The 16,532-nt window shown below is 39.2% G+C and overlaps 1 protein-coding gene across 5 annotated transcripts in view; it reads left to right on the forward strand.

Annotated features, from left to right (window-relative positions):
- The window catches only part of LOC124794663 (RNA-binding protein Pasilla), an 85,939-nt gene extending 82,816 nt beyond the window's left edge, over positions 1 to 3,123 (forward strand). For all 5 annotated transcript variants that reach the window (XM_047258192.1, XM_047258193.1, XM_047258195.1 and 2 more), the window contains one exon: positions 750 to 3,123. In XM_047258192.1, the coding sequence (XP_047114148.1) occupies positions 750 to 1,229 (480 nt within the window). In that variant the 3' untranslated portion in view covers positions 1,230 to 3,123. The remainder of the gene's footprint in view (positions 1 to 749) is intronic.
- The last annotated feature ends 13,409 nt before the right edge of the window (positions 3,124 to 16,532 follow it).

The following is a 16,532-nucleotide window of genomic DNA, read 5'->3' on the forward strand; positions in this document are numbered from 1 at the left end:
AGTAGCATCGAAACATCTCAGTGAAACATGTTTATTAATAGAAAATCAAAATTTTACAGCCAGGGCATCTACATAGTTTAAATGTTTTGTAGTAGTTGCTAATTTGCAGCTGTGGTTGTAGAAGTGTAGAGTGATTGAAAATAAAAGTGCAGCCTGGTTATTTTGTTTGTTTTTAAAATCGAGCCTTCCAAAGTAAGGAAGTTAACTGTGTACTTAACGTTTGTCATGTCAGTTTCTCTTTAGTAATTTAATATTTTCTAATAATGAAGAGATTTTTTTCTGTAAGTCACATAGCATGGTAAAATGTTTGTTACCTGTGCTTGTGCAGAGGTTAAGTACAGAAGAGGTAGATAAGTTGTTTTAGGCATTTATCTGGTAGTGTTGATAACTATTGCAGGTTTGAGATGAGGCAAATTAAGAAAGCTGTTTTAATATCTTGTTTCTCTTTACAATGTATTCTATATGTGTCACGATATAAGGCTGTAAATAAGATAAATTTATTCTTCAGTAAAGTATGATGCAGGGAACAGTAGAGCTGTCTTTAAGGAAAGCCATCCTTTCATTTTGTGCATTATATTTTAAGAATATCATTGTGGTGGTTTTTGCAATAATTGTTATTCAGCTGTGCTACATTTTTGCAGAACTTAGTAATTTTGGAAAACCAGAAATGTTGGAAGTTGTATAACTGGATATGTTTTATTATAATCATACTAATAGCAATAACGATACCTAAATTTCTCTTGATACAGGTGTCAGCAATTGGCAGCCCCAGTCCCACACCACGCTCCACTGACCGTTTTGGTTGCCCAAGTGATGGCTACGATCCTTTCAGGCGACAAGCGAGCTCTCCAGGTGTGGCCTCACCTGCATCTCTCAACAGCAATTCGTTTGGGTTAGGCACAGGTGGTGCAGTCTCACCACTGCTAAAGGGAGCGGGTGTAGATCTCAAGGCAGATCACAAGAAGGTCGATGTGGAAATAAGTGAAAGCATTGTAGGTGCAATACTGGGCCCTGGTGGCCGTGCGCTTGTTGAAATCCAACATCTGTCGGGAGCAAGCATACAAATATCAAAGAAAGGAACATTCGCTCCTGGTACTAGGAACCGTATTGTGACAATATCCGGAACACCAAATGCCATTACCAATGCCCGTTACCTCATAGAGCAAAGAGTAAGTGAGGAGGAAGCCAAACGGGCTAGGCATGGATCTCTAGGTCCTATTCTGCAGTAACATTGGCAAGGATAGCTTTGAATTTAAAACACAAAGTTGAGCTATTACTTAATTTCCTTCAAGGCGGTTGCTGGCACCGTCATTTTGGCAGAATAGGCAGCAAGCAAAACACTTGCAGAAAATTGTCAGTTGTTCCATAATTACATGACATATGTTGGTAAATTTGTTACACATTAATTTCATGTGCATTCTTCATTGTAATGTATTGTAAATATATGTATTCAGATGTATCACATCACCCCATTTGTGATTATGTAGCTAGCTGCCTTTTTTTCTTACATGCAATCCTGTCACAATAATTAATGTACTTTGTGGCAAATGATTTCTTTCAAATGTTCTCGGGTTGTAGTCTGTTGTAAGTAATTGGGCAGTCTATTTTGACATGACATTCGTTAACTTTAAACATAGAAATATTTTTACCTGCTCATAATTAACGCTTCCCATTTTTTCCACTCATGAGCATTTGTTGTACATTCAATGTCACATCATTGCATCACTGTTACAGGTTATACAATAAAGTTTAACTCATGAGAGAGATCTGTTAAGGGATGAATGTGTGGAGTTTTGTGGAGTGTGTTCAGTGGATGAAGTGTTTGCGGAAAGTTGCCTTGTATGGGTAGCACACTGATAATCTTTGTTCTGTGATAAATATATTTCAGTGTTATATGAACATTCTGCACCCTTGTTGACAACAATCCTTTGATAAAGTGTTTGTGTTAGCTGCATTGATGTAGTATTTGTGTAGGTAGTTTCCACAAGGGATTATGGTTCTGTTTTCTCTGTGCTTAATAGCATGTCGTGTTTTCTCATAACATTAATCATGGTGTTGGGAAATGAGTGGAACTCGCATCCTTGTTGTGAGTTATGACGTCCATATGCATTTTTCAAGTTGTAGTGTTTTATCATTATCAGATTCATTGGTGAAATGTGATAACTACTGTATAGATGAGTATCTTCAATGTCAAGTTACCATTATATTTTTATTGTCAGTACCTTTCATTATTATTACCATTAAGCTATAGATAGTGTACAGGAGAACAACTTGCCCTACTGACACAAAGATCATGACTGTTTGGCAGTAATTTTAGTTGGTGGAAATTTTCCAGAAAGGTTTCTCTAAAATTATACACTATTTATGTATGTTGTACAGTGCTTCTTGGAAGCAAGAAATTGTGAGAAAATTAATATGTGAGCAAGAAATCTCTTGTTGATCTTTGTTTTTCCATTTTTATAAATTCTAATATGTTCCTAAGAGTTATTTAAAATTTTCGTTCTAGATGTCTTGATTTTTTTTTTTTATTTTATTTGAAAATAGATGTATTTGAGGACCTAAGATATCATTAACTGTTCATTAAATTGTTTTAAGTAAGTGAACTATGGATGATATAATTTTTCTGACTCATTATGGTGCATACAACAATTAGAAACTCTGTTTTCTATTTGGGGGGGGGGGGGGGGGGGAGGAGATTAGACTTTGGTGCCATACATGGAGGCCTGGGTATTTTGGCTACGCAGTAATAAAAGCCAAAATGATTGCTATGTTATGTATGTGTGTATATATTTTTACTATGTAATACCATTTTACATAGTCATTCATTTGTCAATTCCATTATATTTATTATCTGTTCTTGCATAATACAGAGTGACGTACTTCCATTTTCTGGAACTTCAAGTACTTGATTGTTTTGTTACTTTGGACATGTCTTGTTAAGTAGACTGAATTGTTCAGTTCTCCAGTAATTCACATTTCCCTAATTGATACAAATTGTTGAAATATTTTGGAAAATCTTATATTTGTAAAAAGGATGGCATGTTTGAAGATGTTTATAGAAAGAAAACTCATTTTCATGTGTAAATCATTGGTTCATTAAAAATAAATTTCATGACAGCATTATGTCGTGATATGAGTTTTATGTGCATTATGCATTTTTAGTAATATGACAAATAACTGTGTTGCTAAGTGAACAGCAGCTGTCTATGTTAGTATTTAATGATATGTGTATTTATTTATTTATTTTCTGTCCAAATAACAAAGTTTTCGGACATTCTGTAATTGGTAACTGAAGGATGGGGATTAGTAGGCATCTATCTGACTATGGCTGTCAAAACTGATCATTGCAATTAACTGCAGTGGATGAAAATTGCTGGGAATCATAAGACAAAACTATACATTTTATAACATTTAGCGTGTGTGCACGCCCACACACACAAACTGGTTTCAAGGATGAAAAGAGTTGGGCAGAAGAATTTTGTAAGTGAAAAATAACCCAGATTTAGTGTTAAATTTGTAAAATGCAAACGGAGTTTCTGCTTTATATACCACATTTTCTGCTGATTCGAGGAATTTTCTTTAGTTGACTTTTTTTTATTAATGTCCAGTGTGTGTTTTTCAACTCCTCGTCCTGAAGCTTATCCTGTGAGCTATGGGTGTCGCCACAGAGGCAACTTGGGTGCATCAATACCTATAGATGGTAGCCATACTGTAGGTGCAACCACATCAGAGGAGGTATCTGTGGAGTGGGCAGACTATCATGTTTGCTGGAAAGCCATCAGCCTTTTCAGTAGTTGCAAGGGCTACAGTCTGGATTTGCACTGTGAATGGCAGAAAGCAAGGAAAAACAACAGCTGTTGTGTTTCCTGAGGACATGTAGCTCTAGTGCAGGTTTTAATGATGATGCCATCCTCTAGCCAGGGACTACTCAGTAGGATGTTGCCATTGGAAACAACAGACCTGGTGCTCTGTAGATCATAGTGTGAAATGTTAGATTCTTCAGTTGGGTCTGTGGGTTAGAAAATTTAGAGGAATGGATAGGTTGATGTTAGGAATTAGTGAAGTGCGGATGAAGGAAGAACAAGTTCTTGTCAGATGAGTGGAGGGTTCTACATCTACATTTATACTCCGCAAGCCACCAAGCAGTGTGTGGCGGAGGGCAAGAACGACTCTCTGAAAGCCTCCGTGTGCGTTCGAATCTCTCTAATTTTACATTCGTGATCTCCTCGGGAGGTATAAGTAGGGGGAAGCAATATATTCGTGCAGAGTCTGCCACTTGAGTTTGTTAAACATCTCCGTAACGCTATCGTTGTTGTTGTTGTTGTTGTGGTCTTCAGTCCTGAGACTGGTTTGATGCAGCTCTCCATGCTACTCTATCCTGTGCAAGCTTTTTCATCTCCCAGTACCTACTGCAACCTACATCCTTCTGAATCTGCTTAGTGTATTCATCTCTTGGTCTCCCTCTACGATTTTTACCCTCCACGCTGCCCTCCAATACTAAATTGGTGATCCCTTGATGCCTCAGAACATGTCCTACCAACCGATCCCTTCTTCTGGTCAAGTTGTGCCACAAACTTCTCTTCTCCCCAATCCTATTCAATACTTCCTCATTAGTTATGTGATCTACCCATCTAATCTTCAGCATTCTTCTGTAGCACCACATTTCGAAAGCTTCTATTCTCTTCTTGTCCAAACTATTTATTGTCCATGTTTCACTTCCATACATGGCTACACTCCATACGAATACTTTCAGAAATGACTTCCTGACACTTAAATCAATACTGGATGTTAACAAATTTCTCTTCTTCAGAAACGCTTTCCTTGCCATTGCCAGCCTACATTTTATATCCTCTCTACTTCGACCATCATCAGTTATTTTGCTCCCCAAATAGCAAAACTCCTTTACTACTTTAAGTGCCTCATTTCCTAATCTAATTCCCTCAGCATCACCCGACTTAATGAGACTACATTCCATTATCCTTGTTTTGCTTTTGTTGATGTTCATCTTATATCCTCCTTTCAAGACACTGTCCATTCCATTCAACTGCTCTTCGAAGTCCTTTGCTGTCTCTGACAGAATTACAATGTCATCGGCGAACCTCAAAGTTTTTATTTCTTCTCCATGAATTTTAATACCTACTCCGAATTTTTCTTTTGTTTCCTTTACTGCTTGCTCAATATACAGATTGAACAACATCGGGGAGAGGCTACAACCCTGTCTTACTCCCTTCCCAACCACTGCTTCCCTTTCATGTCCCTCGGCTCTTATAACTGCCATCTGGTTTCTGTACAAATTGTAAATAGCCTTTCGCTCCCTGTATTTTACCCCTGCCACCTTTAGAATTTGAAAGAGAGTATTCCAGTCAACATTGTCAAAAGTTTTCTCTAAGTCTACAAATGCTAGAAACGTAGGTTTGCCTTTCCTTAATCTTTCTTCTAAGATAAGTCGTAAGGTCAGTATTGCCTCACGTGTTCCAGTGTTTCTACAGAATCCAAACTGATCTTCCCCGAGGTTGGCTTCTACTAGTTTATCCATTCGTCTGTAAAGAATTCGTGTTAGTATTTTGCAGCTGTGACTTATTAAGCTGATAGTTCGGTAATTTTCACATCTGTCAACACCTGCTTTCTTTGGGATTGGAATTATTATATTCTTCTTGAAGTCTGAGGGTATTTCGCCTGTTTCATACATCTTGCTCACCAGATGGTAGAGTTTTGTCAGGACTGGCTCTCCCACGGCCGTCAGTAGTACCAATGGAACATTGTCTACTCCGGGGGCCTTGTTTCGACTCAGGTCTTTCAGTGCTCTGTCAAACTCTTCACGCAGTATCAAATCTCCCATTTCATCTTCATCTACATCCTCTTCCATTTCCATAATATTGTCCTCAAGTACATTGCCCTTGTATAGACCCTCTATATACTCCTTCCACCTTTCTGCTTTCCCTTCTTTGCTTAGAACTGGGTTTCCATCTAAGCTTTTGATATTCATACAAGTCGTTCTCTTATCTCCAAAGGTCTCTTTAATTTTCCTGTAGGCGGTATCTATCTTACCCCTAGTGAGATAGGCCTCTACATCCTTACATTTGTCCTCTAGCCATCCCTGCTTAGCCATTTTGCACTTCCTGTCGATCACGGTTACCAAATAACCCTGTGACGAAACGCGCCGCTCTTCTTTGGATCTTCTCTATCTCCTCCGTCAACCCAATCTGGTATGAATCCCACACTGATGAGCAATACTAAAGTATAGGTCGACAAGTGTTTTGTAAGCCACGTCCTTTGTTGATGGACTACATTTTCTAAGGACTCTCCCAATGAATCTCAACCTGGTACCCGCCTTACCAACAATTAATTTTATATGATCATTCCACTTCAAATCGTTCCGCACGCATACTCCCAGATATTTTACAGAAGTAACTGCTGCCAGTGTTTGTTCCACTATCATATAATCATACAATAAAGGATCCTTCTTTCTATGTATTCGTAATACATTACATTTATCTATGTTAAGGGTCAGTTGCCACTCCCTGCACCAAGTGCCTATCTGCTGCAGATCTTCCTGCATTTCGCTACAATTTTCTAATGCTGCAACTTCTCTGTATACTACAGCATCATCCGCGAAAAGCCGCATGGAACTTCGACACCAGGTTACCAGAACAACATAGTGAATGCACTGGTATAGACAAAATACACACAATAGCCTCCACAGTAGGGCTAATTCATATATCTACTAGCTTTGCAGATATCATTTCATTAAGAGGCAAAAATTTAACTATGAAGTGATTCTAATTTGATAGTAGGAAGAGAAGGAAAAGTAGTAGAATGTGGACTGAGTAAAGGAATAATATGAGAAGCTGTCTCATAGAATTTTGCACAGAGCACAATTTAATCAATGCTAAGCTTGGTTCTGGGGTAATGAAAGAAGGTTGTATATGTGGAAGAGATGTGGAGGTGCCAAAATGTTACAGGTAGGTTATATAATAGTAAAACAGTGATTTAGAAACCAAATTTTAAATGGCAAAAAAATTCCAGGTGCTGATACAGACTCTTGTCTGCAGTTTGTTGGTTATGAACTTATGATAAAAACTAATGAAATTGCAGAAAGATAAGAAATTAAGGAGATGGGAGAACCAAAGATTGTAGAGTTTTTTTGTGGTACTACTAGGCAACTGTAAACAGGATAGGTTAGAGAGATGGTTTAGTAAGGGTAAAATATGAACAACTAGGCATAAAGATATGGCTCAGAAGAAATCCTCAACACATTATACATCAAATTTAACTAATGGAAGGAGAAAATGTAAAAATGAAGACAGAGTGGCATACATACAACTAAATATAAGGTTTACTGAAAATACAAAATGGCAAAGTTTGAAGAGAAATGCAATGCTGTAGAAACATGCATGACAATGGTAAAGATGGATGGTACATATATAGGAAAATTAAAGAAACCTTTGTAGAAAAGAGAAGCAGCTGAAAGAATATCAATAGCTCAAGTGGCATGCCAGTAGCAAGCAAAGAATGGAAAGCATGTGTCAAAAGGTCCATGCACAGAAAGATATTACTTCAAACAAGGCACCAGTAGATGACATACTCTTAGAATTATTGAAATCCTTGGGCAAACATACCACAATAAAACTATTCTACTTGTTGAGAAATTCGTATTCCAAAGGCCCATTGGTTTAGTTAGTGTTGGTTGCAAAAACACTGACACTAATTGTTTACAGATGAATGATGGACTTGTAGTAGCCAACCTCAAAGATCAGTTTGGGTTCTGGAGAAGTGTAGGAAAACAAATCTCAGAATATAGATCGAAGAAAGGCAACCCTACATTTACAACATTCATAGATTTAGAGAAAGTACATATAATGTTGACTGGACTACATCCTTTGAAATTCTGAAAGGTAGAACATGTAAAACAACTGGAGCAAAAGGTTACCTCCTAATTGTACAGAAACCAGACTACAGTTATAAGAGTTGGACATGACAAGGGAGTAGTAGTTGTGAAGGGGAGTGAGATGGGCTTGCAGTGTATCTCCATTGAGCAGGTAGTAAAGGAAACCAGAGAGAAACGTGGAAAGGGAATCAACGTTCAGAGAGAAGAAATAAAACTTTGACTTGTGCCGGTTTGCTGATGGCAGTGTAATTCTGTCGGAGGGACATGGAGGATCAGTTGAACAGAGTGGGTAGTGTTGTGGAAAGGAGAAATAAGACAAGGCTGACAGAACATATTCAGTTTAAGGCAGGTGATGCTGAGGGATTAGGAAGTGACTGCATAAAGAAGTAGATGATTTTTACTATTTGGGCATCAAAATAACTGATGTTGGTTGACATAGAGATGTAAAATAGACTGGCAGTAGGGGAAAAAAATGTTTCCAGAAACAGTGATGTAAGGTGCTTCCAAAAATGTATATACATGGTGAACTGTTATAGAAAATTTTATTTTCTGTTCCACTAAGTAAGGTTTCTGTCCAATTTGAAAAGTAAATGTACTTTATTTCTAATTAATGTTTACACTGGTGGCCTTCAGTAACAATACATTTCTGAGTATGAGTCTCCATTGAATTCTGTACATCATACCGAAGTGTCCAATAGGATCTCTGTGCACACTGCTTGAATCTCATTTCAATGTGTGTCCGGGTTATGTGTTTACATTTGTACACCTCATCTTTTACTGTGCCCCATAAGAAGAAATCAAACTGCATAAGGCCTGGAGAGTGTGGAGGAAACTCGATTTGCCCCGTGTCCTACCCACTGACCTGGCAAATTCTGATCCAGGTATGCTTGTACGTCCCTACGATGGTGTGGTAGGGTACTATCTTATTGATAATAAACTTATCACCACCATATAATGCACAAATGGCAAGGAATGTGAAATCAACAAGCATTGTTAGGTGCTTTCTCCAGTTACATCACCTTCAAAGTGGAAAGGATCAACGAGTCTTCTTTCAGACAAACCACACCAGGCAAATTCACAGCCCTTTCAACTATGTGATAATTATTTTCAGCCCAGTACATAAAATTGTGCCTCATCTGCTTTCACACTTCAAAGCTCAAAACTTGCTTCCACAATCTTTAAGTTACTTCCTTGCCACTAACTGGGTTGAGTACAAGAGTGATGATTCTGCTGCCACCTGTTTAAAAAGTGTAACATTACTTTCTCCTAGAAATTGAACTGTGCAGAACGGGAAATAAATTATTTGACTGTTCAAAGTGTGCATAAATTTTTTAAGCACCTGTATATTAACATCTAATTTAAATTTTAGGAAGTGTTTTGTGAAAGTGTTTGTACATAAGTAAGATGTGGGCAGTAAATAGTGTAGATAAGGGAATAGAAACCTTTGAAACATTGGGCTACAGAGGAATGCTGAAAATCAGACAGGTAGAAGTAATGAAGAGGTGCTGAATTGATTAGGGGAAGGAAAAGAAATGTATGGCACGAGGTGACTAAAGAAGAATTGGTTGGCAGGACACATCCTCGGGTATCAAGGAATCATAAATTTGGTAATGTAGGGAAGTGATTGGGGGCTGGGAGGGACAGTTTTCACTACAGTGAGCAAGGCAAAATGGATACAGATTACACTGGGTATCCACAAATGAACAGGCTTGCAAAGGATAGAGTAACATAGAGCACTTCACCAAACCACTCTTGCGACTGCAGACTACATCTGTATCATTGTAACTATGACACAGTATGTTTTCAATACACCAAAAAGTCATATATGTGGTTTGCAACCATATTGATTCTAACAAAAATTATAACCAATGCTGTTAGGTCACTGATAAGTTTAAAAGCTGTTGAATTTCTTTATTGCATCACTTTTCGGGCGTAGCCCATCGTCGTCATCATCATCATCATCATCATCATCATATGATATATCAAAAAATTATTGTACAATCATGGCCACAAAGGTAATCCACAGAAATATGTAACACATGACAATATAGGATGTGCAGTTGATACATACAAAAAACAAAGTTGTTGACAGAATTTCAGATGCAGACAATGTCACACCTAAAAATCCTCAATGAGATAGTAGTGCCAAGTGATCAACATCCCTGTTAATACATAAATGAAGGAAGTGATGCATCTAAAATTAACATTACACACAGAAGATGGTGAGCAAACCAGTTGAACAGCATTATTTCTGCAAAATAAATTATTACAAAGTGTACAACTTTGCTTCTGCCGTTTGACGATGGGTGGCGACAACGGTAAGTAGCGATCGAAAGAAACAGATCACAGACATCAGGCAGTTAGCTTGAACCTCGGTCAACATAACATCATTCAAACATTAGTCAATTTGTGTCTGCATCATAAAGTTGTTCTTGATTGAAAATGTCAGTTTACGAACCTAATTCTCGTCATTTGCGGGAGGTGTTACTTGAGGTTTTTTTTTCCTCTCCAAGATGAAAACACTGGCTGAGTCTCATAGAATGCTCTCAAGTACGTATGGTAAGGACGCTATTAGTGAAAGAACGTGTCATGAGTGGTTTCAGTGCTTCAAGAATGGTGATTTTAACATTGTAGACCAGCATAGTGGTGGAAGAGAGAATGTTTTCGAAGATGCAAAATTGGAGACACTGCTGAGTGAAGACTTGTGTCAAACTCAAGAAGAATTGGCACAATTAGTGGGAGTGACACAGCAAGCCATTTCAAAACGTCTCAAGGCTATGGGAATGATTCAGAAAGAAGGAAATAGGGTCCTGTGTGAGCTGAAACCAAGAGATGTTGAACGGAAGTTTTGTGTTTGTGAAAAGTTGCTTCAGAGGCAAAAACGGAAGGAATTTCTGCATCGCATTGTGACCAGGGACGAAAAATGGGTTCTTTACCATAACCCTAAATGCAAAAAATTATGGGGATATCCCAGCCGTGCTTCTGCATCGAAGGCCAAACCAAATAGTCACAGCTCCAAGATCATACTCTGCATTTGGTGGGTCCAGCTCAGTGTTGTGTACTACTCGTATAAGGTGTTAAAACCAAGTGAAACAATCACAGGTGCTTGTTATTGGATGCAATTAATGTGTTTGAGCAGAGTATTAAAAGACAAATGGCCACAATACAGAGAGTGGCATGATGAAATGATTTTGGAGCACGACAGTGCTCAACCCCATGTTGCGAAAGAGGTCAAAACGTACTTGGAAACGTTAAAATGGGATGTCGTACCCCACTCACAGTATTCTCCAGACATTGCTCCTTCTGACTATCACCCGTTTAGATCAATGGCGCATGGCCTGGCTGACCAACACTTCCAATCTCATGAAGTCACAAGTTGGATCGCTTCAAAAGATGGAACAATTTTTTTGACGCAGGATTCATACACTGCCCTAAAGATGGGAGAAAGTAGTTTGATGATACATATGTAACCAATTTGTTTCAGTAAAGCCTCAAATGTTGGGGGGAAAAAAAGGCGGAAACAAAGTTGTGAACCTTGTATTATTATTATTATTATTATTATTCTCATTCTCATATTTATGATTACAAATGTTCTGTAACTGTCACCAAGGAAACTCACATGTAGAGGGTCAGTAGTATAAGACATACGAGAAAAATGTCAGAATAATGGTTAAAGCGCTATACGTACTCCACAGCCAGGTGGCAGAGAAATCAACTGTCAACGCATAAAATGTGAATGTTTTAAATAGAAAGTAAAAGTAATAAGGTGAAGAAAACAACATAAATTCCCTACAACATAAATGAACATAGCCACATATTGATCTTTCATATGCACAGTGATACACTTGAGCCTACCAACTACTCTTTCTTTTGTTTGGTATTTCTTATTGTCATTATTATTTCATTTAGTTTGTAATTACATGATTTTGTTATAGTGTCATTTTACTTTTACTGAATTTGAATGTGTTTGTTGTATCGGTTGGTAGGCTCAAGTGCATACTTGTGCATATGCGAAAGCATTATATGGCATTCTTCGTTTATGTTGTAAGGAATTCATGTTGTTTTCTCCAGTTTATTACTTTGTTTTATTTTCTACTCGCCATGTAGCGGAGATGCTGAGTTACGGATCGACACAATAAAAGACTGCCAGAAAGTGAGTCACATTCCATCCTGGACTTTCCATTGTTTGATTTTGTTTTACTTTCTGTAGAGAACATATTCATATTTTATACTTTTAAAGTATGCCCCTCCGCCACCTGGCGGTGACATATATAATAGTGCTTTAACCAATACTCTGATAATTTTCTCATTTACTTGTTTTATAGTACTGACCGTTTGTAAGTAAGTTTCCTCAGTTTCTTTGGTAATAGTTATGGCACATTTGTAGTTATAAATGTGGAAAGAATTATAAAGGTACAATGTAACACTGATAGTAATTTATTTTGTGGACATAACACAGTGCCACTAGTTTGCACATTATATGTTAATGTTAATTTTGGATGCGTCAGTTCCTTTACTTGAATATTGATGTTGATTTTGATCACTTGACGATACTGTCTTATCATTGCGGATTTTTATGTGTTACATTGTCTGCATCGGAAATTCTTTCATCAGCTTTGTCTTTTGGTATGAATCATTTGTAGATCCTATATTGTCATCTGTTATATATTTTTGTATTATAACTTTGTGTGGATTACCTTTGTGTTTATAATCATATAATAATTTCTTGACAGACCTGCTGATCCCAAAACATGAAATGCAATAAAGAAGTTCAACTAACATGTTGTGACTCTTGTTAGCAACCTCTCAGCATTGGTTATAATTTTTATAATTATTGGACATATTAGCCTATTTCCTTCATTCAGTCTTGACAGTACTTTCTCTGGTCAGTATATATAATTGATCCTTAAACCTGAATTTCTCCACAGTTGTGTCAAACCGTACTGTTTCAATTGTAGATACCTCATTGAAGTGGGAAAGCTATTAGAGCACCAGCCCTTTGACAGCTCTGTGGTCTTCCAAATATACACATAGAGAATATCACTCTGTCTGATAGTGCACACCAGAAGTTTCCCTAAATGTGATAACAGCCACGAGGCTCAGTGGGTAAGTGGCAGATTGGAAATCCAAAGGTATATTCTAGAACTTTTTTCTGTCACTTATGGCTTATACCACCTTTGACAAGAATTTGTTAATGTAAAATATGCCAAGCTGCATCTTGGTTCAGGATTCTCTTTAGACAGTACATCCTCTAATAACGGATTGGGCAAGTTACTTGAAAGGTCACAGGAAGACAAGGACATACTACCTCTGTATGAGCTGGCCAAGTAAAGCTTTGTGGTATTCAAATCGGCATTCAGATTGTCAACAGCTTTACTTTATGGTATATCCAAGTACATGCCAAAGCCACTGAAAGGTATGTTGGGATGTTCAGTCTAAAGGAAGTAAACCCACAAGGATCTTTACCGAAATGCTGGGAATTGTGCCAATATGATGCTATAATACAATTATAACCACTTTAGTGTTTGGAACAAGACAAATCTGTATGACTTGTTCCAACACCTCTGCAACATCTTCCACAAGAATGAGGACTTGGAGATACCAGAGAAAAGGCAAGAAGAGTTGGTGAAGTTAATGTGTGTTGGTGAGTTGACGAAGTTAATGTGTAAGATTGGAAAAAAGTAGATGTACCAACATACTGTCCTGTAGCTTAGCCTGCAGGCTAGGTTAGGTCGGAATGTGACAATTTGCATGTGAACTGGTGAAGTCAAAAACTTTGAATGGTAGAAAACTAGATGTGCTGATAGACTGTGTGAGTGTACTGAATTTGGGTGAATTAAATTTCAAAATTTTATCAAAAATGTTAGGCTTGTGAAATTTTCTGTACCCTGTCGTGTGTAAATGAGCAAGTGAGAGTATGAGTACTTTTGTTATGGCTCTAAAATAAATAAATGTTGCCAAAGTATATGATGATATTCTATATCTGTTCAAATACTTGTTTAGTATTTTATTATTTGTTTGAGGTGCTCCTGGGGCAGTTTGCGGTAGGTGGAGTTCGTCAGCAGACATCACAGCAGGTGCTACACGGAGCTGTCAATGCTGTACATAGCATCAGGAAGGACTTCAGAGTACCCTATTCTATGATAAATAATGGAGGAGTTAATTATCAAAGACAACAAAAATGTAAAATGGGAATTTATCTGAAACTTAATTATGCTGAGTTCAGATGTTTGCATATGTGGAGATCGTGTTGAGAAGAGGATCTATAGTAATCTGAGGAATGTAATAGAGAAAAGGGAAGTTTGGATTGGACAAATACTACACTGTTTACAAAGATTCAGAAAGAAGAACAGATTTATGGAAAAACAAACAAGAATCAGAATTTTTCTCCACCCTCATGTGACAACTGTGCCGAAGAAGATTGAATTTGGATGAAGTTAATGAATTTAGACAAAATTGTTGTGTGCAGAAGCACTACAGTACAGTGATCAAGGCTGAGCAACTGTATAACAAAGAACTAGGGACCTTGTGGTCATTTTGAATTTGTAGGATTTGGGAAACGCGAACATGACGTTCATGACGTGTAATGACTGTCAATGTTACTGTTTCACATACACAATATTTATTTATACACATTATACGGACAGATACAACTTAAACCCTTGGCGTGTCAGAACTCACTGCCCGAGGTCCAGAGATACTGTTTTTGCAGCGATATTCTTGGGAACAGAAGTCCATAGGGCTTGTGTCCTCACAGCGCTCCCCCCCCCCCCCCCCCCCCCCCCTCCCTTTTCCCATCCTCCCAAAGGCATGGAGTGCTGAGCTGTGTTGCGGTGTGGTGCAGGTCGTCTCATGAGATGCTGTCTAGCTCGTACTTGTGCCTTGGTCGGTGCAGTGCTCTGCCTGTTCGTGATGTCGGTACTGGCTGAGTAGGTGGTACTGGAGGTGCCATTGTTGGGTCATCCGCTGGTGGTTGTGCATGATTCTGTGAAGGGATGTTGGCTGGTCCTGTGCCCAGTTTTCCGTGCTGTGGTCTGGGGCTCAAACATGTAGGGTGCCGTCCCCAGAAAGCGTAGATAACAGTGTAGCAGTATCAACTGACTGCGGTATTGGTGTGGAGTGGTACAATGATCGCGACACCCTGCTGTTGCCAACCTGTCTGTTTTCATATGTGTTATGTAGTGACACTATATCTTCTGGAAGGTACTGTTTGACATCAACTGCGACGGAAAAGAGGGTTGTGTCATCGAGTGAGGTCAAAGGGGCAGTATTGTTCCTTGGTGTCTCCATCGAAGTCCATGCTGGCTTCAGTAGTGGGTTTGCTGGCTAGCATGATTTCGAATGTGTTGGGTCCCCATCTTAGTTCGTTCTTTATACGGTCTGCTGTATGCTGGGTGCTGGCTTGATGATGTCTGTTCATAGCATTACACGAATGCAAGTCTGTAGGTTTTTGTGCACAAATACAGTGGTTGTTGTGTGGTGCATGGCGGTGGTACCCTGATCCTGCGTATCCATTCTCTGACCCATCATACGAGGTCTGGGAGGTCGTTGTTGCCTTCGTCCATTGTCTGTGTGACAAATTCCACCGGGAGGCTAATCGCTTCACTGTTAGCGAGGCATCAAGGTCCTATTTATGGGCCGTTCTAATACCCAACAACACCCAAGGTAGGGCCTCTGACCATTCATTATCATGGCACACCACTGCTGTTTTCAGCGTGCGGTGCCACCGTTCCACTAGGCCATTTGACTTTGGATGGTAGGCTGTTTTCTGGAATTGGTGGCAGCTGCAGAGGCAGCACAATTCCGTAGGCAGAGTAGATTCGAATTGTTTGCCCTGATTGGTTGTTAGCGACTCAGGGCAACCGAATCTCGCTATCCATTGTCGATGAAGGATCTTGCTACTGACTCCACTGATATGTCTCCGAGTGGAGCAGTCTCTACCCACTGAGTTGTTCGGTCAGTGATTGATAGGGTATAATGAAATCCATTAGATTGAGGTAGTGGCCCCACTAAATCTATATGTGTGTGGCAAAAATGGCCCTTCAGGACAGGGAAGCTCCCTAATGGCGGCTGGTTGTGTCGTCCTGCCTTCACCCTCTGGCAAGGACTGCACACTCGTGTCCAAGTGGCCCAATCCGTCTTCATATTCAGCCATACATAACACACCGAAACTAGTTTCGTCATGGGGCACACTCTGGGGTGAGCTAAGTTATGGAGCAAGTCGAATATTGTTCGGTGATAGTTGGCCCAGACGAAAGGTCATTGCCTCCCCATTGATACATTGCACCAAACTAGTTTGTTGGTTCCGGGCACTGGGCGTTGTCGTTGTTGTAATCCCATGTTGGTGCCTGACAAGATTCGTCCAGGTCTGTATTTGTTGCCTGTGCACCCACGAAGTTATCGAAGTCCACTTGAGTGGTCAGGGTCGCTAGGCAAGACAGGTAGTCCGCAGCCATATTGTCCACTCCCTGCATGTGGCAAACGTCTCTTGGGAACCATGAGATGTGGTCCAAGTGCCTAAACCTGCATGGTGTGGCATTGGCAGACAGATTCCTTACTGCATCAGATAATGGTCGATGGTCTGTATAGTGGTCTCCCTTCAGTATCGTCGCAAAATTAGTGCACCACTTTGTACATGGCGAGT

This window comes from Schistocerca piceifrons, chromosome 4, assembly GCF_021461385.2.
Source record: "Schistocerca piceifrons isolate TAMUIC-IGC-003096 chromosome 4, iqSchPice1.1, whole genome shotgun sequence".
Lineage (NCBI taxonomy): Eukaryota > Metazoa > Arthropoda > Insecta > Orthoptera > Acrididae > Schistocerca > Schistocerca piceifrons.